The sequence below is a fragment of the Rhea pennata genome, chromosome 3, assembly GCF_028389875.1.
Source record: "Rhea pennata isolate bPtePen1 chromosome 3, bPtePen1.pri, whole genome shotgun sequence".
Taxonomy (NCBI): domain Eukaryota; kingdom Metazoa; phylum Chordata; class Aves; order Rheiformes; family Rheidae; genus Rhea; species Rhea pennata.
In genome coordinates this window covers 40,872,145-40,897,823 of record NC_084665.1, presented here as the reverse complement: position 1 = coordinate 40,897,823, position 25,679 = coordinate 40,872,145, and the positions used below count along the sequence as shown (strand labels likewise).

At 40.7% G+C, this 25,679-nt stretch overlaps 1 protein-coding gene across 1 annotated transcript in view; it reads left to right on the top strand.

Annotated features, from left to right (window-relative positions):
• KIF26B (kinesin family member 26B) overlaps positions 1 to 25,679 on the top strand; it is a 302,239-nt gene that overhangs the window by 236,829 nt on the left and 39,731 nt on the right. The window contains exons 6-10 of the mRNA XM_062573637.1: positions 3,340 to 3,546; positions 5,188 to 5,281; positions 7,366 to 7,628; positions 10,563 to 10,746; positions 18,319 to 18,478. Of these exons, the coding sequence (XP_062429621.1) occupies positions 3,340 to 3,546; positions 5,188 to 5,281; positions 7,366 to 7,628; positions 10,563 to 10,746; positions 18,319 to 18,478 (908 nt within the window). The remainder of the gene's footprint in view (positions 1 to 3,339; positions 3,547 to 5,187; positions 5,282 to 7,365; positions 7,629 to 10,562; positions 10,747 to 18,318; positions 18,479 to 25,679) is intronic.

Sequence of the window (25,679 nt, the reverse complement as noted above, 5' to 3'; positions counted from 1 at the left end):
TAGAGATGGGGAATATGAAAGAAAGAGAGGGATTATATCACTTTAGTTAGAAAGGTACTGCAACTGAAATGGATCCACAAGGAAGGGTCATAGCTCCTGAATCTCCATCTGATTCTTTCTTGTAGAATTGGTAAGGTTGGAAGGGACCGCTGGAGGTCATCTAGTCCAACCCTCAAGCAAGTGGCCTGTACAGGGATTGAACCCACGACCTTGGCATTATTAGCACCATGCTCTAACCAACTGAGCTAAACCTAACCTTTGCCTCAAGCCTGCTTGTCTTCTCAGACTGTACCTCTAGCTCAGATGTCTTGCAATCCATTTTGGGTGTCTTATTATACCTACTGCAAAAAGAATAAAGTTTTTAAAGTGTGTGGAATTCTCTGCTACCTTTAGGCAGCTTACAGTGTAGATACCTGCACCTCAGCTAAGCATCCAGATTTCTGCAGTAGTATTGAGAGAGGAAGGAGCACTTCTGGGAAGGCAACTCATCTTATCCAGAACACAGGTGTATAAACCAGGTTGTGTGAATTACGTGCTAAAGGGCCTTGTTCTCTATATTGCCTGCAAAGAGAGTTAGACAGTAGGCTCTGATGGAGACATTACTGCCAACTGGTCTGAACTGAGGTGAGAGGAATCATCCATGATATAGCTGGGGTAAAGTGCACAGACATCTTCGTACTAGCTGCAAACAAGCTAGCCTCAGCCAGAAGTGGTCCACCTATCAGAGTAGCCTCATATAATTAATATAACATTCCTCAGCTGTAATAAATAGAAAGCATTAAATTTCAAAACATAAATCACCAATGCACAGGAAATACAAATGGTTGTGACAGTGGATTTTTTCTTAAAAAATGTCTGTGTTGAGTTGAGGAGCCAAATGGTCCTAAAGTTTATGCTGTTAGACATCTCCTGGAACTCTGAGTTAACTCTTTGTTATAGTGGTTCATCCAGTTTATTTGATGCTAGCAAATCTTTAGGATTTCGGTTTTATTGGTCTTTTACTCCAGGGAAAGAGAAAGCTGATGCCAGAGCTTCTACCACTGTAGCTGTTAGAAGTGAAAAGGATTTGCTGTATTACTTCAGCAATAAGAAGTGACAGGTATTATTCTGATTTTGTGTGTACAGGTTTAAATCAGGAACAAAGACAATGATGTTTTACTGGTACAAAGCAACTGTAGCTGAAGATAACATTAATGTCCACACAACTTGAGGCCAGAAAGGACTGTTAGACTGCCTGTATATGATGGGTTGTTAAATTTCACCCACATTCCCTTATATAGAGCCTAAAGACACTTAGCCCTGGGGTATTCAGTTAACTGTGCTTTGCTCACACAATTATCAGGGGTCTGCAGGACATGGATTCATAGCAGCCAAAACCACACAAAAACGTCTAGGAAAAATACATTTCTAAAGCAGAGCAAATATTTTATTTGAAGTATTACATTTGTTTTGTTTTTCAGCATATTCCAGATATTGGCATCTGTTTAAAAATGTAAGACATGGTAGAAAAGGCAAAATGGATCCAAAGTTGAAAATAAGAAAACAGTTCAAGACTTATTTTACTTTTTGTTTTCTTACTTCTCTAAGACTCAGTGTTGTGCTCCCTTCTTTCCCTGCTAACTTGGCTAGTGCCTCCCTTCTGCACTGCCAGCAGATGTGGAGTTGCAGTGAACTGCCAAACCGGGCCAAGATCTGACAGACTTACTGGGGGGCCTTGCTGCCATTGTCTGCAGCAGAAGTAGCCTCTCCTTAAGGCTGGGCTTAGAAGAATGCTTTTGGTAAAATGTTGGAAGTGACTTTTTCAGTTAGGGATCAGGGATTAGGTTTCATAAACAGCTGAGTTGAACAGTTGAGAACTTCCGCCTCCCAGCAGCGTTTTTCTGCTTTCCCTCAACTAATGGCATAAAACAAACGTAACTGGAATCACGTATGCAGATTCTTGACCATTTCACCGTTTAATGACACAACGTTGTTCCCTGGGTTAAAATATTTGGAGTCAAATTACCACTTTGACTCACAAGCATATAGAGATCACAAAAATATTGAATAATCTCATTTAATTTCTGGTCTCATTCCATCAACTTCAGAGGAGTTGTGTCAAAAATGAATTTGTGTAGGTTTGACCTCTCAAAGGTGCTGATTCATTTTCATGTTGGATGAGCTTAGGCAAGCATGAAAGGAGACCTGCTTGCAAAGAGCACAAGCCTTGACAAGGCTGACAGGAACTGCAGCCTTGTCTGAATTTTAGGTCTACAACCTCCTACCAGCATGAATCTGCCAATCCAACAGCAGCTGAACTCTTGCCCTGTGGTGAGGTGACCCTTCCTGGTCACCTCCATGCCAAACTTGTGTGGGTTTGATACAAGTGACATACGGTTAAGGAGACTTTTACTGTGAGCTCTATCGGTTGCTGTCATGAAAGTCAATCTGCTCTAGGATAAAGTAAGTACAGCTGTGGCTAGCAGATGAGAGTTGACAGAGGAGTGATGTTTGCCCTGTAAAGTTCAGGAACTCAGGTATTCGCAGGTAATAAATTTATGGAAAGAACCAAAGCCAGAATGATAATCTTCAATTTTACTTGTATCTGAATTGCTTACTAACTGGGCTAAGGATGCAGTATAACCTTATTAAATCCCCAAACATGTATCTTAGTCTTAGAAATAACACCTTATTATGTAGCCATTTAATGAGTTGTGAGTTAACATGTTTTAACAAATCTTTTATCGTTTATTACATTCCACTCCTTTGACGAGCATTTCAAAAGCTAACCATTAAAACAGGACTCTTTTCACAACTCTTTGATGATGACACTTAGAACTGAGTATTTCATCTCTTTGCATTTGAATTAGAATTGGAAAGGTGTAAATTACAGATCTGGCTTTTATGTGCTTGCCTTATTGATCAGGCTGCTTCATGTAAACCACAGCAGTTCTGGTAGTTTAGCAGTCTAGATTACCTTTCAGCTTTCTTAATTGGGCCACTGGGGTGCAGTTAATTTTCAATTTATATCGAGGGTAAGACAAGGTGATGTAATACCTCATCATTGCACTTGGGTAACATGGGCACTAAAACACAGTGATGTACCTCGTAATTATAAATACACAAGTTGCTTGTTGAAATAGACACAGAAGAATTCTGGCTCTGTTCACTGTGCATTATAGGCCAAAATCTGTCTATAATCACTCCTGTGTCTTCGCTGGCTTCTGCTGAGCCACTAGCTATGGTAAAGCAGGTTAAGATTTGGCTCAGTGTAATTGGAAAGTTCATTGAGTATACCAGGCTCTAATACATCCAACATGCTAATCAAATGCGGTCATATTTCTGTTTGTTTGCTGACAGGTCAAAGTTATGGTGCGCATTTCTTCCACACTTGCCAGAGACACATCGGAGTCCAGCTCTTTCTTAAAGGTTGATCCCCGTAAGAAGCAAATCACACTGTATGACCCGTTGACCTGTGGAGGTCAGAATGCCTTCCAGAAAAGGGGCAACCAGGTTCCACCCAAGATGTTTGCTTTTGATGCCGTTTTCCCCCAAGATGCATCACAGGTATGCAAAGTGTGATCAGAATAGTTGTCTAAACTCCAGAGCCAAATTCATTTCTTCTACAATAGCATTACTTTCAGTGGCATTAGACCAAGGTTGAATTTGGTTTACCAATATTATTGGTAATGAAACCAATTTATTAAATCATATCTGAGTTTCTGCTTTCTTTAATATTTACTGTAAATAATTTCTCCTAAAAGTGCCTGAGCAATAAATTGTACTAATGATATAAATGGCATCTAGTAGGTGAATCCTAGATATCAATAGCTCACTATCTTTTAAATTTATTATTTGGTATTTATGATGATCTGATCGCAACTTCAGTTCTTTAATACAATCCTCCATTCATTAAGAAGTCAAGAATTATTTCTAGAGAGTTTTCTTGTGTAGTTCATGATGGGAGGATGGGAATTTTAGTCCATATGTGCCTATTCACATGTATATGTTCTGATCTCTTGTTTTTATGAAACTCCTTCCGTGGTTTGATGAACTGTGTTACCCAAATATGATGAGGAGGACAATACAAGAGTAAAATAACATTGCGAAATATAATTACAAAACAGTACTGTAAGACTGCTTCTGTATTCATAAGCTAAACAGAGCTAGGACGCAGGGCCAGCCAAAGCATTGGCATGCCATCAAATCATTAGCTCAGTCCCTGACCCACTTTTGGCCCAGGCAGCTAGCACTCTGCCAGACTAACGTCTGGACACAGATCAGGAGCAGGTTGGATAAGGACCGTCACCCACAGGCTGTTTTGCTGGACGGCCCTGTTTTGGGGAGGTAAGAGAGTTCAGATTATAAATAAGAGCCATGCCATACTAGTTGGCCTGTGAACAATCCTTTTTCTGACCCATTTTGTTTACTATTAGAGCCAAGCTTAAAAGTATCCATGAACTTGGAGAAGTTACATGATTAATTATCAAATACAAATTGCTTTACATAAAAGCCTAAACACTGCTAATTCTGATTCAGTTCCACACAGTACAGATAGGCTGTTAATGCAGAACCACTCTATACAGTTCAGCATGCCTGAATCTTAAATCTAAGAATGCTCTGGGTAAATTTGTATGACATACCTTTTAAAATACTGGTACAGTCTCCAGGATGGCACCTGCTACTGCTAAAAGCTAAGATTCATAATAATATAGATAAAAATTAAGAAATGTCACTTAGATAATATATAAGGTGCTTTTTTTTCTCCTTACATTCCTTCCTCATCTGCTAGTGGAAATGAATTCAATCCATAATTCAGAAGTAGTTGAGCGTGTTAAAAATTCTCCATATTTGATTCTTTTTAACCAAAAAAAAGGTTTTTTTAAAGTTTCCTTAGTAGGTAGTTCTAATAAATTAGCCACATCCTCTTACAGTATGTGTATTTTGTCTAACCCCACAAAAGATTCTGATGCTTCAGCAAATGAAACTTCCTTGATGCAGGGCAAAAGTCCTGCTTTATATATTTTTACGAATAATGTCATTACTATCAACAGGATAGGTCACATGAATGAGACAAGCAAGATTAGGCTTTTTGATACTTCATCAATTCTGTCTGGAGCACTAATGACATGACCATTCATATTGAAAATACTCTGCTGATTTTTCTTATTATTGTTAACAGTATTTTTTTTTAATTTCCTGTGACAGGCTGAAGTATGTGCTGGGACTGTGGCTGAGGTGATCCAGTCGGTAGTCAATGGGGCAGATGGCTGTGTGTTCTGCTTTGGCCATGCCAAACTTGGTTGGTATTGTTAAATTTCTCTATTTGAGGAGCAAGATTGCTAATGCTTTAGATTAGGAAGGACAAAGCTTCATCAGTCTGTGCATCGTAATTACATTTGAAAGTGGTATGGTGTGCATGACCTTGTACTACACCTTCACCTCTCATTTGGACATCTATTCACTTTGTTTTGGATACTACTTAAATCTTGGACAGCTGTTCTTTGCAACAGAGACTGTTTTTGAGTTGTTGCTTTGGTCAGTCCCCTGTTTACGAAGCATTTTTTAGTATTTTCTTCAGCTGTTAATGAATGATCCCATACTGTTCTACAGTTTTATAAATATGCTTTGTATTGGAGACTGTTTGCCAGAATAACACTTTATCAAGCTGTATAAAGGTGTGAGCATCCACTCAAGCATATGATGTTTGTGATACCACTGTTTGAGTGTTGTGACTGTTAATTCAAGTACTATGATGTATGTTCTGCTTCCTTTTTCAGACAGTTCACTCATTACTAACTCTTTAGTATTCTTATATCCAACAACTACTATTCTAATCACTAACTAAATGGTACCAATGGATCAAATTTTATTTTTTCAAATGCTTGCATCAACAGCATTTCAGGTGCTCATAGAAAGGCAATAAAAGGGACAGTCATCATCATCTGATGACTCACTCATCACATTATTCTTTTGAAATAACTGCATTTCTAGAGTTATTTTATATTCTGTTAATCCTTATGTAGAAGTATTTTGAAACTACTGGCTCTTTAATGAAAAGGGCTGCACTGCAAGTATGTGTGAAATGGTACCTATCCTTTTCTCCCTCAAAGAATCACAGATGTGCACACACAACTTTAAAGGATACTTCTATTTTTCACACGCTAAAGGACAGACTGTATCAGGCCATGGTTAACCCAAATTAAAGGTGCGAAAGCTATGGAGTACTGAGTGCTGAAGTGCTGCTAGCTCTGGTACAGCAAATGGAGCAGAGCCACATGTCTGGCTAACCATAAGGCTCTCCTGGACTGCTCTCTAATGACACTTATATGAGCACATAGATGTTTAACCCTTGCAACCTGCCTAGCACTGAATGGCAAATGAGAAGGCAGGCAAAGCCACCAGATAATGGCATCTCACAAGTGTTAGAGATGGCAGCCTAAATAGAGGTTTGCTGCAGCGCATTAGCTGTCTCTGTGCAGTTGCTTCATTAACCCCACCAACACCATTCCTCCATCTGTAGACACAGCCAGACATTGTCATAGACACCTGTGTAAAAATATTTTCTTCGCTGACCTTTTTCCACTTAGATTCAATATATGAACTGACACAAGGTAGAAAAGCCTAGAAGTACTTGCCTAAAATTATATATACCTTTATCATTTGGTTTATAAATGTGGCAGATTTGGAAAACTTGTCTAAGTACATTATGTGTAATGACACTATCTGCTCCTAATCAGCAAACTTTTGCAGCAGAGACAAGCCAGAAGTATGACTGTGGAGTCAAATAATAGCAAACTATGGGAAGGTTTTGACATAGATAAAATATGTCACGTTGCAACCCACATCTGTGCCAAATAATTACCTGGACCTTTTTTCCTGAGTGAAGTTGCGTCTCTATGATCTTGGGGCCAGATTAACATCAGTCCCAAATTCAGTGCAATATAGTTCTTTCAAGTAAAATGGTATCCAAAGTATACCACACCCACAGTATTTAAAGGAGGGATTTTTAGAGACTTGGACATTCTTGCTATGTTCAGCTCATCCCGCTGTTCCCCCTACACAAGAGGTTACAGCATAGAACCTGTAGTACTCTACCTGGGGAGCTGAGGATATCATAGGACTTTCCACCTTATGTAGTAACAGCGTGAGGAAATGAAGGTTTCTAATGCAGCTCAAGATGTCATCTGTGCGTTTTAAATGCTACCAGTTATCTGTGTATTATTTCCTTGTCTACCTGGCTGTCTTTCTTCTCTTTCTGACTGTTCTTATTGTAGCAAAGGAGTTACTCTGCTGAAGCTATGTAGGATAATCTCACTTGGCAGAATACTATGAAGGCCCTGGGAGTGATGTTGTTATCTTTTCTCCCCTCCCCATTCCTGACAGGGAAGTCATACACCATGATTGGAAAGGATGATTCCATGCAGAACCTCGGCATAATCCCTTGTGCCATATCCTGGCTCTTCAAGTTGATTAATGAGCGCAAAGAGAAGACAGGAGCTCGTTTCTCGGTCCGAATTTCTGCAGTAGAAGTGTGGGGGAAAGAAGAAAATCTGAGAGACCTGCTGTCAGAAGTGGCTACAGGCAGCCTGCAAGATGGTCAGTCCCCGGGTGTATACCTTTGTGAGGACCCCATTTGCGGCATGCAGGTGATTCTGAGGATTACATTTACATTTTGCACATTGAAACAAGCAATGTAATTTTTTTTGAGCTACTGAGATGGTTCAAATTCAAGAACTACCCAGAGCATAAAGTTTATAGACTTGAAAGTATTTACTTTAAAACATACAAGAACTTTATGACCTGCAGCTGCAGGGCCATCTGCTCTCCTGGCCTAAATATTTGTACCTCTGGTATAACTGATGTTGAGCAGGGGCCTGTATTTGCAATAAAACGTGAAAACATTCAGTGCAAACAAAAATCTACCTCCTTCAAAAAAAAAAAGAAGTGTGATCTCTCTTTTGTAAAACAACAAGCTAAAATATTTACAGTACTGCACAAATAGCTGAAGGCCGTTTATATGGCTGTTTATCTCTCTATAAACTACATTATTTATAGCACTTGCATTAGTAATGTTGTAGGAAGCATTAATCGCTACTTATGAATTGCTGCCAAGAAATAAATTCCTGAGCTGGGCAAGCCAAGAATAACTCACAGCTCTCCTCAGGTTTGGAGGTTTAGCAAGAATGCCTAACTGGCTCATGTATTTCCTGGGTAACCACACCAGAAAGTCTCAGCAGCCCTAAATTTTTTTTTCTCTTGATGTGGGGGTACAAAAGGTCTGTTCTTTCCTTTAACAGTCTGTGATAGAGTGAGTCTGGTTTTTATATGAGTAGATGAAGAGAGGGCAAACTAGCATGGTGGAGTTTGGACACGTTCCTTCAACCTTAAAGGCCATGGCTGCTTTCATCCAGAAACTGTAGAGCTCTACCTATCCAAGGATGGGGAAAAGGAGAGAGGAAGGAACAGACCTATGCGATGATGTACCCTACTTCCAGCTCTGAGAATCTAGAAATCATGTTTCACATCCCCCCAAATCATGAATCATGAGATTTTGAAAAGCAAGTAATAAAAACGTTGTGTTTTATCTCTTTGTATTGTAAGCCTTTGGACATATTTAGATGGTAGTCTCAATCTTTTGTGTTCTACCCAGGAACTATAAAGTTGCTTTTAGGTTTTAAGTAACAATTAGGACTCTCATTCTTGTTTGACTCTTGGTGTTAATGCTTTACAAAATACTTACAGTATCATTACAGATCTCACCCCCTGGTATCCAGTCATGAGTGCAGTTCAGTGAGCATAGGAGAGGCTTAAGTCTTCACAGTTTCCACTGGGAAGATACATGGGCCAGTTATGATCTGGATTAACATATGTATCAATGTTACATAACTGTAACAACTATCTCCTCTTTAGAGCTTAATTCTTCACTGAGATACTTAAGCACAATAGCTGTAATAAAAAATAGTCCGTTGTTGTCTGTTTTAACATACATACAGACAGAACAACCATATACAAATGAACCATTTTAGATCAGTGCAGAAAAAAATAGCTTCCATGAGAGATCTCTGTCTCTCTGCAATATAATTGAATGAAAGTGGGAGCAAAAAGGCCTTTTTATTTGTTTATTTTATTTAGAAATGTAAAGGTACAAGACATAGTGACATTCTAGAGTCATAGGTCCTACAATGGAATTCTCAAATTCCTGAGATGAAACGTTCTGTGAAAGGCAAGATATTATATTATAGCAATACAAATATGCAAAATCAGCAGTGTGTATAGCAAAGAGTAATCACCATATGCCATTTGGTCTGTCATTGGGCTTTCCAAGTATGCACATTTTCTTGTTGCTTACATTAGTGAAAGCGCTCTAAAGACTGGCCTGCTTTCTGCTTGTTTTTTTAACTCTTTATTTGTCCCTTTTCCTTTTAAAGAAAACAGCTTTTAGTTTTATTGTGTGATTCATTGCAGAATCTCAGCAATATCCCTTCTCAAGCTGATTAATGAGCATGAGGAGAAGACAGGAGCACGGCCTTCTGTAGGGAGAACTTAATTTTTAGCTGTATTACATAGCACAGAAACAACCCCCCAGAATGGGAATTCCTCACTGAATTTGAGCCAGACAAAACAAGTCTATCCTATGGGCTGTGGGCCAGCTCCGTGTACCGCCAAAGCTGAAAGCTAATGCCATCAGATTATGCCGTCACATGTCCCTTCCGCAGGCAGACTAATCTTAGGTGACATGAAGCACACATGCATACCAAACATTGTCATGGGTTAATAATATCTGCCCTCATATGCTCTCTATCACTTTGGAGAGATAAGAGCAGGCTGGTGACTGTGATTGAGGTCCAGCAAACGTGAGTGTATGTACGTTACCTGTCTTGTTCCACTTAATGGATTGCCCTGTCTCATGAGTAGGTGCGTGAGCTTACGGAATGAAGGGGCAAGGAAATGCCTTCTCTTCTGTGCTGCTCCCCACATGCTCTGGAGGCTAAACACAAGCTTCAGTCCTGTTATTTTGCAGGTTAATCTGCAGAGTGCTCCCTCCTAACGCTTTCTGAAGGGTGACACATGCTCCTGCCCCTGCCTGCCTGCACCAGCTGTGTGGCTGGGAGTTTTATGTCTTCCACAATTATTTATTTCTCTCTCTCAACCATAAGGACACAGTGGTTACCACAGCAGGCAGTGCAGCAAAACCAACAAACAAACAAAAACAGCAGCAAAAATAATAAGCTCCAGTGAATGACTTAAAATTCTAGTGAAGGAGCAAATTTATGCCTCTCTGTCCAGCCCCCAGGACAGTTTCCAGCTGTTAGATTTATGCATGACAGCTGCCACTAGAGATACCCCGAGTAGGAACCCTCAAAGGCCTGGATTCATTCGTAGGGCTCCAGAAGGACGTGGTACCATCACTTTCTGTGTCAGCAGGCATTAGTAGCAAGTCTGATTTGATAGCACATTTCCTCCTTTTCAGTCCCACCAGAAACCAGTATCTATGGTGTGCTTTGACAGCAATGTGTTTTCTGATAGTGCTGAATTCTGCCAAGATTTCCAGGTGATTTTTTCTCTGTATTAACCTGCAGCTTCAGAATCAGAGTGAGCTCCGGGCCCCGACTGCGGAGAAGGCTGCCTTCTTCCTTGACGCAGCTATCGCCTCCCGTCGCAGCAGCCAGCGAGACTGCGATGAGGAGGATCACCGCAACTCGCACATGCTCTTCACCCTGCACATCTACCAGTACCGAATGGAGAAGAGTGGCAAAGGCGGAAGTAAGCTGCTCCCTCCTTCCCTCCTCTTTCCTCAGCTGCCTCGAAATTGCCTTTAAACAATATTCTCTCGGGGTGAAAATTAGCAGAGTTCCCCTCTGAGAATGGGGTAGGCCCGTTTACACCAGCACGCTATTTACCTGTCTAGAAAGATCTAGCAAAGGCCACAAATGACTGAAGATTATTAATATCGGTTGACAATTCAGTTGCTTTTGTGGAGACGTTAACAGTTGCTTGTCAGCACAGTGCGGACCTCTACATACGCACAAGGAACTGCCCTTCAAACTGGCTTTTAATATCACTTTTATTGATAGCTTCAGTGCTGAGGTTCCAGATTAAAATATTGTGGAGATGGGAATTCCCTGCTACTCTTACGTTAGCTGTTCTAGTTCAGCGCCTGAGTAGGGCAGAGTGTGCAGAAGCTGAGGCCAGTGCAGAGACTGGAGCCTTACTTGGAGATGCACAATAATTTAGTTGCTGACCCAACTACAGGTATGCAGAACTCACCCGTGGATCTTGGGAAGGGCCCTGCGCTGTGGATCTGCTCGCTGTCTTTGCCATACATGCCTTCGCCAACTCGTCTAAGTCTGTAGGACAGTTTTCCTTTTGTAAATGAAGAGAATGATGCTTCCCCTGTCTGCCATGTCTACTCAAATGTTCGTATAATTTTCCAAGGTTTCATTTGATTTACACTGATCGTTATTAGATTTCTAAATTTTGTTATATTTATGTTCTTTTTCAAGTCTCCCAAGCCAGATTTTCTCATTGAAAAAAAATTTTTTGATTAATCAGTTTTTTTCACAGAAGAAACGTTTGCTTAAAGAGCACCAGAGACCTCTGCTTTTTCAAATTTGTGGGCTTGAACAGTTCCGCAAAAATAGTATCTATTTTAGCTCCTGGCTCTGTGTAGGTTATTTGTAATGAGGATTAGACTGTAGGCTGTGATGGGTAGTGGGTGGACACCACTGCAGTATTAATGTCTAATGTTTGAATGTAGAAAATTTACATTGACTGTATTTATAATATAAGAGAGAAAAACAGAAAGTTGCTCTAAATGGAAATGCAGTTTTCATGTGTTTAAGTAATAACCCCTGTGGAATTGGCAGCCAGAAAACTCAATTAACTAAAGGTTTATTAATTAACCACCCTGCGGTGGAAAGGAAGACTGTGAATGCTCAAACTGACTGGTTGTTAGGAGTAAAGATGGCCGATTTTGAGGGGATCATTATTACAGTTACTTAATACTGCAGGCTTTTCACATACATGCAAGTACATGTGCACACAGTTCTTCCTTACTATTTTCAAATGCAATTAGTTAAAGGGAAAAAACTGTTTTCCTGTGGCTATGATGACTCATTCTAAAAAAAAAAAAAAAAAAGAAGACATGATCCTGTAGGCTTATAATGCAAGATACTCTGCCTGCAGCCTGCAGTTACATTTTCGTCTCTTGACCATACCACCTCCTGTCTTCAAGTTTCCATCTCTGAGTGGCCTCATAAGCCAGGCAGGGTCAGATCTCTCTGATAATTGAATGAGGGGGAATTCCAGCTGCTCGGAAAGGGCGCCTAGTGATTATCAGTGTCTCTCGCTGTAACGAAGGACTTCTCAGAAAACAATGTGGAGATAGTAGAGATACAGATTCCAGTAAAAGGATTTTAAAAAAGAAGAAAGAAACCCAGATTCTAGAGGGTCAGAGATTGAAGGACTGGCTAACTTAACGGTTTTGGTCAAAAAAAAGTGACTGTGAGAACAACATGTTGGTACTGTACTTATTTCTTGGTAAGATTCATTACCAGGAATGTCATGAAGCAGACTTAGCACCTTTGAAATAAATGGAATTGTGGCAGAACTGGCACATTCATTTTTCAGCTGTCAGCTCTGCAAAGTCTCTGTGGCCACAGACAAAAACAAGTGCTAGGATGTTCCACTTTTCTTGCTCTCTCTGTAGTTGCCAGGCACATTAGCAGAGAACTCACCTAACAAATAACTTAATTTTCAGATCCAGCAAGTGGATCTGTCATCCTAAAAACATACTTTATTTTGACTTGTAAATTAAATAGGAATGAAACGTTTGCTGCTTTCTCTTGTTCTGGATTTCCTCAGCCTACATTATAGGAACATGTGTGCAAACAATGTGACTAAAATTTGAAAGACAGTGATTTCTTTTGTTTTCTTTTGTTTCCCCAATGTCTAGTAATCTTAGCAACAGACATATTTATTATATATAAATCAGTAAAGCCATTGGCAGTCATCATCAGCAACTAAGCATATTTCTCTGTTTTTCTAAGGAAAATCATTGAGGAATACTCACAAAAGATAACTTCTAGCAGTCTTAGATTCCCTGTCTAGTCAGTGGGAGGCAGAGGCCCTGCGATGGCCGTCCAGAGGGTGCAGCTGCCCCGGGCTGTTCCCTGGGGAAGTTTGACTTTCTGCCCCAGCACAGCTCTGTAGCATGTAGCATGTTTGGATACTTCCTGCTCAGCACCATCGATAACGGGGTGCTTAAACTTCCATGGCCTGTTCAACGGGTTGGAGTGTAATCTAGGAACTACTACAGCATTTCAAATGTTTGGCTACCAAGATTAACATCTAATCAGTTTCTTTTCCCTCTATTTCCTTCTTCTTTCTTCTCTTTTCTCTCTTTTTCTTTCTCCTTTCTCTTTATGCATGTCTTTCACTTTTTTTGTTCTTTCATGATTAAAATTTATTTGTAGGTTTTTATATTATTTTTAATTATCTCCCACCTGCAGTAGAAATAGATTTGTAGTCATTTGAATTTCATCACTGTTTTTAACACGTTGTGCAGAAAGGTTTTACATTTGTAAGGAAAGTTGTGGGTCGTGCAAGACACTTGGTAGTAGCAGTAAGCAGTGAGCTCTGTGCTTTGCAGGGCTGCAAAATGGAATCTCTCTCTCCTTAGTTTTTCAATGTAGGTTAACATCTTTTTAAGTTACAGCTAACAGTTACATGCATCTTCAGTAGCTGTATGATTTCTATATTTCTCTATTATTCATATTAGACTTTCTAGCTACAAAGAGGTTTGTGAAATGGCATGATCATATATCACCCTCTTGTCAATACGTAGAAGCTGTCCAAATGTCTTTTTCACATAGTCACATGCAATTATTTCCCGTTGTGGATTTCTTTTTACCTCCTTTGGCACCTGCCAACTGTAGGCTGCAAGCCCACATAGTATGGCTGGGTATCACAGCTACTGAATGGGTTATTGAAGAAGCATGTCTGTGACAAGAAGACAAGACAAAAGCAATGAGTAGTATTTGCAAACCTCAGATACTTCCAGTGTCACCATCATGTAGTGACTCCCATTGCCATCTGTGCTTATGAATGGGTCTCCTCCCACCCCAATACCATACCACGATGCATAACTCAAGGTGCTGTCTCAAAATGGCTGTGAATTTATTTGCATAGAGGTAAACTCATATGTGAAAGTATTTACAGCTCCTGTTTAAGGAGCTCTTGACTTGTGAGCCTAAAAATAAAACTATCTCTTCTTAGATAATAGCGAATTAGAAGCACTTTCTCACGTTTGCATAGTTCTCATTCCTGGGTTCATCGCAGAACCTTGGATTCTTCATGAGAGCAAATGTCTGTTAAACATCCATTTGGAAAACTGATCTTTCTGACTTTTTAACTAATTTTTATATATAAACATTGCTACATTTCTCCATTCATGTCCAAATGTTCATCTTTGTTAAGAAGAGAAGTAGCCTCTTTTCTCCATACGTAGAAAGTTATAGTTCATTTCAGTTAAGAAGGCTGTTTACACTCCTGCTGCACTTAGCTGGCAACTGAGATTTTTCCACGTCTTCCAGACCCAAGTATCCACACAGAGATACTGCCAAGGTTGCCTCTTCTACATACCATATTCACCTAAACAATTTGTTGCTCAGTAGATTTATAAATGATATCCAAACTGGAATCTTCTGCACATGTTGCAAGTTCACAGTACATTAATTATTTCAAAATATAAATTCTCACCCCTTGAACAACATTGATGTAACATAGGCAACTGCACATGACTAATCTGAGGGAAAGTACAAACAGTCCTTTTACTACAACTTCAAATGGATTTCTTAGAAAGCTGTTCTGAAAATCATTTCTGTAAAACTGTCAGTGGCTCCTTGTTTTTTTGTCCTGATTACTCTGTATCAACAACACTACACTTAAGTGACATGATGTTACCTTTGAACCACTAATCCTTTAAACTGGACCAGGCAACGAAAAACAAACAGCATTCAGTCCTCAGTGTGTTTCACTGGAATAGAGTTTCTTCTTCATTTTTGGTACTCTCCTTGGTATACGCTTCATCTAATTACCCTGTTTTCCTAGAATAAATAAGAGTTTCCTGTGAAGACAGTAGAGCTTCAAATATGAAGAGGTAAAAGTATCTGTGGGATATTACTGAGGATGATGCTGATACCAGAAAGGAATCAACCTTATGTAAATTGCCACGAGGTTTCAGGTAGAAAATGCAGCTTCTCACTTGTTAACAAACCACATTTGAGAGAGAAACAGTGAACTGTGAAACAAGAAAAATGTAAGTTTCTGTATTGATTTGCTTTCCAGGGTAGACCCATGCTTTGAAGTGGCACTATTAAGATTGACAATGCCAATATTGGAGTCTCCTCTTTCCTTTCTTCCTTCACATCTCTATGCCTAAGCATCCCTCTGTAATTCAATTTCACAATATTTGTTTCTTTGTGTTGTTTCCTGGTTCAAATTGTCAACCATTTTGTCTTTTAAAGACAACAACAGCGATAACAACCTTGCAATTGCATGCAGTGTATGCTTGCAAGCTCTAGAAGAGTATCACTGAATCACAGAATGGGTAAGGTTGGAAGGGACCTCTGGAGATCATCTAGTCCAACCTCCACGCTCAGCAGGGTCACCTACAGCATTTCAGACAGGGTTACATCCAGGCAGGTTCTGGATATCTCCAGAGAAGGAGATGCCACAACCTCTCTGGGCAACCTGTTCCAGGGCTCCGTCACTCTCACAGGGAAGAAATTCCCCCTCACGTTCAGGCAGAACTTCCTGTGCTTCAATTTCTGCCCATTGCCTCTTGTCCTGTCACATGGAACAACTGAAAAGAGTTTGTCCCTGTCCCCTTGACACCCTCCCTTCAGGTACTTGTACACACTGATAAGATCCACCCTCAGTCTTCTCTTCCCTGGGCTGAAGAGGCCCAGCTCTTGCAGCCGTTCCTCATAGGGCAGATGCTCCAGCCCTCTGATCATCCTCATAGCCCTACACTGGACTCTGTCTCCAGTAGCTCCATGTCTCTCTTGTACTGGAGAACCCAGAACTGGACGCAGTACTCAAGATGAGGCCTCCCCAGGGCTGAGTAAAGGGGCAGGATCACCTCCCTCGACCTGCTGGCAACACTCTTCCTAATGCACCCCAGGAGACCATTGGCCTTCTTGGTCACAACGGTACACTGCTGGCTCATAGTCAACTTGTCATCCACCAGCACTCCCAGGTCCTTCTCTGCAGAGCTGCTCTCCAGAAGCTCAGCCCCTGGCTTGTACTGCTGCATGGAGTTATTCCTCCCTAAGTGCAAGACTCTGCACTTGCCCTTATTGAACCTCATGAGGTTCCTCTCTGCCCAGCTCTCCAGCCTCTCCAGGTCTCTCTGAATGGCAGCACAGCCCTCTGCTGTATCAGCCACTCCTCCCAGCTTGGTATCATCAGCAAACATGCTGAGGAGGCACTCTGTCCCTTCATCCAGGTCATTGATGAAGAAGTTGAGCAGGATGGGACCCAGTAGTGAGCCCTGGGGGACACCACTAGCCACAGGACGCCAGCTAGACTCCAAACCCCTGATGACGACCCTCTGAGCTCTGTCTTTCAGCCAGTTCTCAATCCACCTCACTGTCCACTCGTCTAACCCACACTTCCTGAGCTGCTCTAGGAGGATGTTGTGGGAGACAGTGTCAAAAGCCTTGCTGAAGTCAAGGTACACAACGTCCACTGCTCTGCCCTCATCTACCCAGCCAGTCATTCCATCACAGAAGGCTATCAGATTGGTTCAGCAGGATTTCCCCTTGGTGAATCCATGCTGACTGCCCCTGATCACCTTCTTTCCCTCCATATGTCTGGAGATGACATTCAGGATGAGCTGTTCCATCACCTTCCCAGGGATGGAGGTGAGGCTGACGGGCCTATAGTTGCCTGGGTCCTCCTTCTTGCCCTTCTTGAAGACTGGAATGGCTTTCTTCCAGTCCTCAGGCACCTCTCCAGTTCTCCAGGACCTTTCCAAGATGATGGAGAGCGGCATGGCAACAGCATCTGCCAGCTCCCTCAGTACCCGTGGGTGCACCCCATCCAGGTCCATGGATTTGTGGATGTCTAGCCTGCCCAGAAGGTCTCTAATTCTTTCCTCCTCAACCAAAGGAAAGTCTTCCCTTCTCTGGACTTTCTCCCTCACGTCCAGGCAACGGCATTCATGGGGGCTGCCCTTAGCAGTGAAGACTGAAGCCAAGAAGACATTCAGTAATTCTGCCTTCTCTGTATCCTTTGTTATCCAGGGCACCTCCATCCCACTCAGCAGTGGGCCCACCTCCTCCTGCTACTGATATATTTGAAGAATCCCTTCTTGTTGTCCTTGTCATCCCTTGACAGACTTATTTCCAAATGGGCCTTAGCCTTCCTCGTTGCATCTCTAAGTATTCTGACAACATTCTTATGATTCTCCTAGTAGCCTGTCCCCTCTTCCACATGCTGTGTACTTTCCTCTTCTGTTGGAGTTTTGCCAGGAGCTCCTTGCTTGTCTATGCCGGTCTCCTGCCCCCTTTGCTGGACTTCTTACTCATAGGGATGCATCACTCTTGAGCTTGTAATATAAAGATAGAGCTGAACTATGGTCTCCAACTTGTTTGAAGATTTAGAAGTAAGTCTTGACAGTTTTAGTGAATCATATGAAATATTATAAAAATTCATTGAAAAGATGCTCTTCATATGTCTTAGCTCTGTATCACATAGTAAAAATTTATCAGCTGATAGCCTGTGATTCCCTTGGTGTTCTAGAAGGGTTTAAATAGTCTTTCTGAATACCCTCTAGAAACAATAAAAAGTTAGCGAGAGCAGAGATGACATAAGTATGGCAAACCTTTTGTTAAAACAAATGATAATATACAAGTATATCATCTTAAAGCAAAGCTGAATATCACAGAGAAGAGCCTGTACTTTCCTGGACAGATGCACAGCAATCACAGACAGTAACGTAGCACCAACTAAGATAAAGGCTAATAGAGCTATATTTAAAAAAGAAGGCACAGTGGTGATTCCCATAGAGTGAAACCTGCAGGAGCTGCGAGCACAGAAAGCCTTAGCAATGTTAAGCAAGTCAGTAGCAAACAGCAATGTGCAGCAATAAAGCCTGAAGGGTATTAGCAGGATCCCTACAGCTTGTTACTGCCAGCATTGCTTATGAGAGGTTTCTGGATTATCCCCTTGTTGCAAGTAGTATCAAGTCTTTTGCTTTCCTGGGAAACTCCTTTTACAATAGTTGAGAAGAGGCACCTACTAACTGTTTGCTTCCTTTGCTTATGGCAGTGTCCGGAGGTCGCAGCCGCTTACACCTGATTGACCTGGGGAGCTGTGTGAAAGTGCTCAGCAAAAACCGAGAGGGGAGCTCAGGCCTGTGTCTCTCCTTGTCAGCACTGGGCAACGTCATCCTTGCCCTCGTCAATGGCAGCAAGCACATCCCCTACAAGTAAGTGATACGCTGTATTACACCTGATGAGAGGGTGCATGCAAGCTGTTTGCTTGTTTGGGCCCAAGGCAGTTCTGTGTAAATCAAGGTGGATGGCAGACAGTCTTGAAATACTTGGGTCAGTGCAGTCCTCTTGAGGTAAATAGCAAAACTTGTCTAAGGCTCGTTGCCACAGGATCTAACCTTGCATTTGCTAGCAACATTGTGTTTGACATTCAGGTTTCAGAGGCGGAAGCCTGCTGGAATTGAACCCGGTTGTCTTACAGACCTTAAGAATTGAGATTAAGCATGTTGGGATTTTGCTTTCTAGGGATATATAAAGATTTTTTATTATCTCAAGGCACCTGAGATCCAGTTTCATAGTTACTACACTGCGACAAAAGTTACTCCTGAAATACCACACTATAGAGAAAATTATTTTGGTGTTTATTCTATTTCTTGAAAGTATATATCAAAATCAATGTACATCTTTGTTATGATATTACTTTTGAGATCCAAGGTTACCCTACATTTTATTTTCTGTCTGGTTTGAATCTAAGTATCAACCTTTTGCTTGCAAAAGAAGTAGGCCTCATTTGTCACACCAGACAAGTAGCCTTTGCTCCTGCAGGTAGTTTCTGTGAAATTAGAGGAAATGTGGGAACGTTTTGTCCACATTTCTCTTCATTGTTGTCTCAGCCAATTTGTCATGTGTGCAGGTCTGAAAGCAAGTGTGAATTCATTACCCAACCCAGACAGTCGTGCAGCCTTCCTTTTCAAATAGATTCTGGTTTTGTGAACAGCGTTGCTTTTCTCTAGGCTGAAGTCTAGGGAGCAGCAGCTAGCAGCACAGGCCGTAGCTCTCAGTAGCATCTTGTAATGGAAGTCCTAATGAATGTCACTGTTTGTGAAGGACGTGTTTATGAAGTCTGGCAGTGGGAACAATACAATGACATGAAAAATGAACCAAGAAAGTAATTCACAGCACATATTCTGTTCCATAAATTTCACCTTTTTTGCTATTTTAAAGGGTGCAAACAGGTCATTATTTTCTTACGTTTATTCAAGATTGTAAGATACTGTTAAGTTTTGCTTATTTAGTTTTGTCTTAGTTTTGGAAATAAAAATGGATTGAGTTTGATTATAATTTTTTTTTTTGTCATTGAATATATTCAGCTCTTAGTGGAAAACTGATTTGGAAGGCTAATCTACCATTTATTTTCCAAAGTGTTTGGCAGTCCAGGCTTAAAATCTGCTCTTCAGAAATATTTCTATTTCAGGAATTCAGTCAGATCCTGTTAAGGGCCAAACAAAAGCACATAAAAACATTCATGAACTACTTTGTGGATCAAATTTTTGCCTAGTTGTAGTGTGAAGATAGCTTGAACTCTGCACTTAACAAAATGTAGCTTAAACTACGCTTATCAAAAATCTTCCTTTCTTCTTATCAGTTTTTAAGGATTAAAGGGAAGGCAGACTGAAGGAATAAAGAAAAGATGTTAGCGATACTCTCTAGGCTACAACTAAACATACAACAAATAGTTATCAAATACCACAGCTGTCTTTCCTGGCAGCGCCTGACCGGGAGAAAAATGTTACCAAAGACGTCTGCCACTTGGTGCCCCAGCCGTGTCCTTCTGCGGGGGTTCGCAGCTGCTGTGCTTCTGAGCGTGCACAAGCAGAGGTGCCAGCACGCTTGCTCATCGCTCGGTCTGTCTTGTAGAGGAAAGATAAAAGCTCTCTTTAGGTCGACATCTCCTCTTGAATCTGCTGCTGTAAGACGAGCGCGGTATATAAGACAGGGTTTATCATCCGGGGAACGGGCACAATGTCCCTATTTCTAAGGAGGACTTTTAAAATGTAATTTGAAAAACACGCTGACAAATTTTGGAGCAGTTTATCTCTGCTTCTAGCCGGGAAGAGTGCAGAAAGCATTTTTTCCCCTGCATGATCTGCTCACAAGCAGTGGAAATCTGGGTGCCTAGGTGGACGCAAGCACGGTTTGCTCTGTGAAGTGGCTGCAGAGGTGTGCGCTGCTCCTCGGTGGCAGAGAGGAGAGGAAGGAGGCAGGCACGCGTGCTGTGTGCTGGAGGAGGCTGCACGTCCCATAGCCTGACACGATCTCTGCTCTCATGCCTGAGAAGCTGCCAAGTGATGGATTTCAATAGTGCCTCTTATTTAGAGCAACTGCTAGCCTGGGTAGCTGAGATCATTTCCCTTTCTTTAAGGGACGTTCTCTTTCATTGGGAAGGGTAAAATAAAAACTTTGTTAACTACTATTTTTGAGAGGCACTGAAGAATAACACCATGAGTGTTTTCTCATGGGACAGTGCTGTGCAGTGTGTTTGGGATCTCAGGAAATTTCCATAGAGCAGCAGACACAAAGGAGCATTTTTCTCTATCTGAGCTGTTAAACAGCCATTAAGTATTTTATGGCTGTCTGTCAGTAGGCACTGTATGGCTTCCTGGGAGCCTACAACTCACAGTATTTTAGAACAATGTAGACATCACATTTTTCTCTTACTGCAAATATTTAATTCTCTAAACTCTGAGATGCTATAAGCTGTCAAATTCCATTCAGTGCTGCATCCAGCCTCCTATCTGCCGGTAGCTGGGGTAGAAAAAAATGGTTCAGATTCATAGCTGGTATGAGCAGATGCTACTGCATTGCCTTCAGTGTGTTTATGCCAGGGGTAAATTTGTCCCTCTGTCTGCAGTCTCTATGAAAAACACATGCTGGCATCCAGGAATTTTGCATTTGTTTTCTATTGTTATCCATAAGGCTATGGAGCATTAGAAGCCAGTAAGCTGCAATCTTTTTCCGCTGGGGAAGAGGGAAAGTTTGAGAGCAGTAACACATATTTATATTAGCTTTAGCATGAACTTGTCTATTAGAGATGTAAGAAAGTAATATTCTCACATTAAACAAAATAGATTGATTTGTTTGGAGATCTTGTCTCGTAGTAAAGCTAGATTTTACATGTTTCTGAGGAATGGGCAAGAATCCCTGTAACAGGCAACCACATGCAGCTAACAAATGACTGTGCCTTGATGCATGACAGTTTATCTTTTATATGTGTACTTATAATATCTCTCTAATATATCAATGGGTTATCTCTTTGTCACTATTGATGTCCAGACCTCTTCTGAACCTTACTAAGCAAATAATTCTGTCATGATATGACCCAGTAAGTTCTTCTAGCTCACTATGGATCATCTGAAAATGAAATTTACTTTTTGTCTAATTTAAATGCATTGCCACTTAGTGTCACCAGTTTCCATTGCTCTTGAGTTAGGAGCAAATCCCTCAGAAGACTGGGAGAGAATGATTTCCTCTACAGGAAAGTAAAATATCTTCATGAAAACTGGAAAGGGGCACTTGCAACCCCAAAGAATAGCAAAGAACTCAACTCCAATCCTAGCCAAGTTTGACAGGGCTCAGATCTGCTGTAGGAAGAAGGTTTTGCAAAGCTGCAGTAATTGTTAATGCCGATTTATTTTTTTAAAGCATTTCAGCTATACCTTAATGCTGCATTATCTGCCTGTGATTTCCCAGATGAATGTATTTTAAACTCTCAAATGAATACCCATTTGCACAAACTCCAGATACCCATTTATGTAGCTCGCTACTCAAAAATTACTCCAGTTGCTAGGCAACAGGAGTGGTGATAATTCATGGTAATGCTGTTTTGGAAATAATCATTTTTATACATTTTAATGACTATAAGAATGTAAGAAAACTGTTTAGAAAAGTGCAAGGCTATATGAATTTCTTTTTTGGAAATTGTTATGTGTTTTACCTAATAGGCTTGTTTCTTAACGTGCTATCCCATGTGTTTGTGTTTCTGGAGGCATTCTGTAGTTTGAACTAGATGCTTATGCTTATCCAGGGCAGTCTTGTCCAAAAGCCAGACAGATGTGAGTCAAAAGCATGAATCTTATTCTCTGTTCCTCTCAGATCTTACATGTTGGTATTACTATTTTTTTCCAGTTCTATCTGTGGAAAATAAAATGATGCTCAGTGATTTGCTGAAAGTTACACAGGAGATTTGGTGGCAGAACCACCATGTTTTAAGATCTAGTCTAGTGCTTAAACAGTGTGGTGATCCTTCCTTTCTTGCTGCGTAGAAAATCATAGAATTTATTTATTCCCATTCATAAAACTGAACTAGAAAAAAAAATTCAAAAAAATCACTTTCGGAATTTTTCTGTAGCTGACAGTTTTACTATGTTGAATTCCTGACAATTTTCTTCTTTATTCCAGGGAATACCATCAAAGAGATGGAATCAGGGATGCACAGTCTGTGAATGTTGGAAAACATATCCTTATATTTTATTAGGGTAAAATTTAATTTGCAACTCAAGAGTAGGAGGATAAGAACTGTTACATGCTCCAGCAGTAAATGTTGTAGGGTTCATCAGTGCTATGCATTACTGTAGGACAGTTTGTACAGCTGATAGTAGAGATTTGAACTGTATCTGCACATCTCTCACCCCACTGCGTTTCATCCTCAAGTTGACAAGAGATAATGGGCAAAATCCTTAAGGAAAGCCTCAGTGGAGTGCGAAGTCAGAGCGTGCCATTCCCTAGCACTGGGTTTTCAGCTCAGTCCTGCCAGATGTAAGAATTGGAACAGAGGTAGGTGCAGGCGTGGGGGGTGTAGGATGTAAGTGAATCTGTTGCATTCACTGGACATGATCCCCTGTTACACCATGTTTACAACAGAGCTCAGTTGACACGGCTCTTCTCTGCATAAGTGTGTGGGAGGGAAGGAGCAGACCTCGTGAACTAGCTCTTTTGATGCTCTTCAAACCACGCAGTGAAATTACTTCTGTACAGATACTGTAACAAGCAAATAATGATGGACTGCAAAATAAAATGAGAAGCAAAGTGCTTGCGGTTTATAGCCAGACTTAATAGCAATTACTAATTGCATTTAAATAGCCATTTCTGTCAGCAGTGTATAGCTGTGTCAGGGCAGGACACTAGGTTGGTCCAGGGCCAGCATAAATGTAGCGGGTAATGAACAAGCAATCCAGTAGCGTGCAGTTATTGCTCAAATATAACTTGATTGGGACCCAAATAGGCAGTTGTAGTGATTTCATATACAAATTAATCTGTACCTAATTCATTAAAATACTATCTTGAACCTTAATAGTGCTTCAGTCTGACTTTTCAGCAGTTTATTCTCACCTGTTCCACAACTATTTCAGGCTCAATTGAACATTAATACATTTTCTCCCATGCAAATGTGGTGATAATTCATTTAATGTTTAATTGAACAATTTTTAAATAGGCGCATTCATGAAATGGCTAGATCTTGTGCAAGGCAGCAGAAAGCATGTTGAGATTTTTATAAGTTCTTTTTTATTGTTTCACGTTTTTGGGTTTTGGTTATCTCCAGTTCCTTGAATAGTTACTTACAGATACCATCTGTGAAATTAACTTTCATTTCCCTGCTGATCCTTCTATCCCTGCACAAAACCAGTGTGACTTATGGCAGAAAGGCAGAGAAATCCCGCAGCAGACAACCAAAGAAAATAGCTCTTCTTTGTCTAGAGCCCCTGTAGCCCCTACAATACCTTGTTCAGATTTGGGCACCCCAACACTAAGAAAAGGTTACAAGCTGAAGGCAATTTGAAAGAGAAGTAAGAAGAACGATGAAAGGTTTGAGATGAGAGGGTGACTCACCTGGAAGAACAGTGTATCAGAAATAAACCTTCATTGCTTGCAGGGGAAAGGAGACCTCTGAGAGGGGAGATGACAACTGCTCTGTAGTATTTCAAAGATGTGAATGCACACAGGAGGAAAGAATAGTTGCTGGTGAGACAAAGTGGCAGAGTGATTTTTTATCCTTTTTTATCCTTAAGTAATGAAACAGAGGGATATAAGCTTGAAAGTGTGCTAACAGTGATCGCTGTTAGATAATGGAATAGCTTCCCAAGAGCTGAAATGAACCCTTCCTTGGTAGAATGGTTTAAAAGCAAAAGAAACAGATAACTGCCAAATACACTGCCATTAGCAGTTTAACATTGGTTGTGGGCTAGGCTTAAAAGATATGGATGCAGAGTTCTGGGCAAAATCTCTAAGAATTTTCAATAGCTATATTTCCATTTTGATAATATGTCTTCATACTTGTTAGGAAAGTGAAGGAAGAAGGAAGATCACCTGCACTTGACAGGCAGTAAACAAATAATAAAACATGTTCATATGTGTCTACTAGGATCTCTTCTTATTCTTAGAAGTCTGAAAATGAACAATCTGCTGGATTATTACACTTGCAAGAAGTCAAAGAAATCCAGAGAGTTGAACTGGTGTCCTTCTCAGGACTCTGCCCTGGCAGTGGCATGGGATGTCCAGTCCATTTCTGTGCCAAATGATTTAGCTCGGTTAACGTTTCTTCCTTCCTCCCTCAGTTAGGTACACTTTTTAAAGGGTTTTTTCTCGTGAAATGCATAATCAAATTCTCACAGTTTTTGATCCAAAAATCAGTGAAGTCAATGGAAGTCTTTAGTGGGCTTTGGCTTAAGCCCACAGATTAGAAAACATGCTTATATCTAATTAGATGAGATAATCCTCAAATCCTTGCTAAGGGATATTGTGGTTCACATTGTGTATATGGTGGTTCATGTTCAGTATTTGATGATTTACAGCTTAGTTTTTGAAAGAGGCAGTATGTGGTTAAGTGTTACCTAGCGATGGGATTTTTAGGGATTTCTAGGGATGAGAGTGATGGAATCAGTGAATGTGAAAACTGGAAATGTACAGTCCTATAAGGAATTACTGTGGATGAGGCTGTGACTGAATTTGGAGCTCAAGAAGGCTATCCCAGAACTTGCTGCATAAATAGGGATTTGTGATTGCCGAAGTGGCACAAGCAGGGCTATTTGATTTTTCTCTTCAAAGTCAGAGATGGATGTAAGTTGTATTTGTGACCTTAACTTAAAAATAAACAAAAACTTTGTTTGCATTTTCTGGGGAAATAGTTGAACAATTTTTCTTCAGACTCTCTTCTCAGACTGTTCCACCAGTGGGAAACTTAATACAACCCCTGAGTGGAATGACATAATTCTGGATTTATGTGAGTGTGCCTGATGATAGAACATCTCCCTTTATTTTGAGATCAGGATTTTGCTCTAAGACAGGCTCTAGAAGCTTTGAAGAGAATTAGGTGGTTGTAAATGCTAGATATTTTGACCAGTTTATCTTACCTCTTCAGGA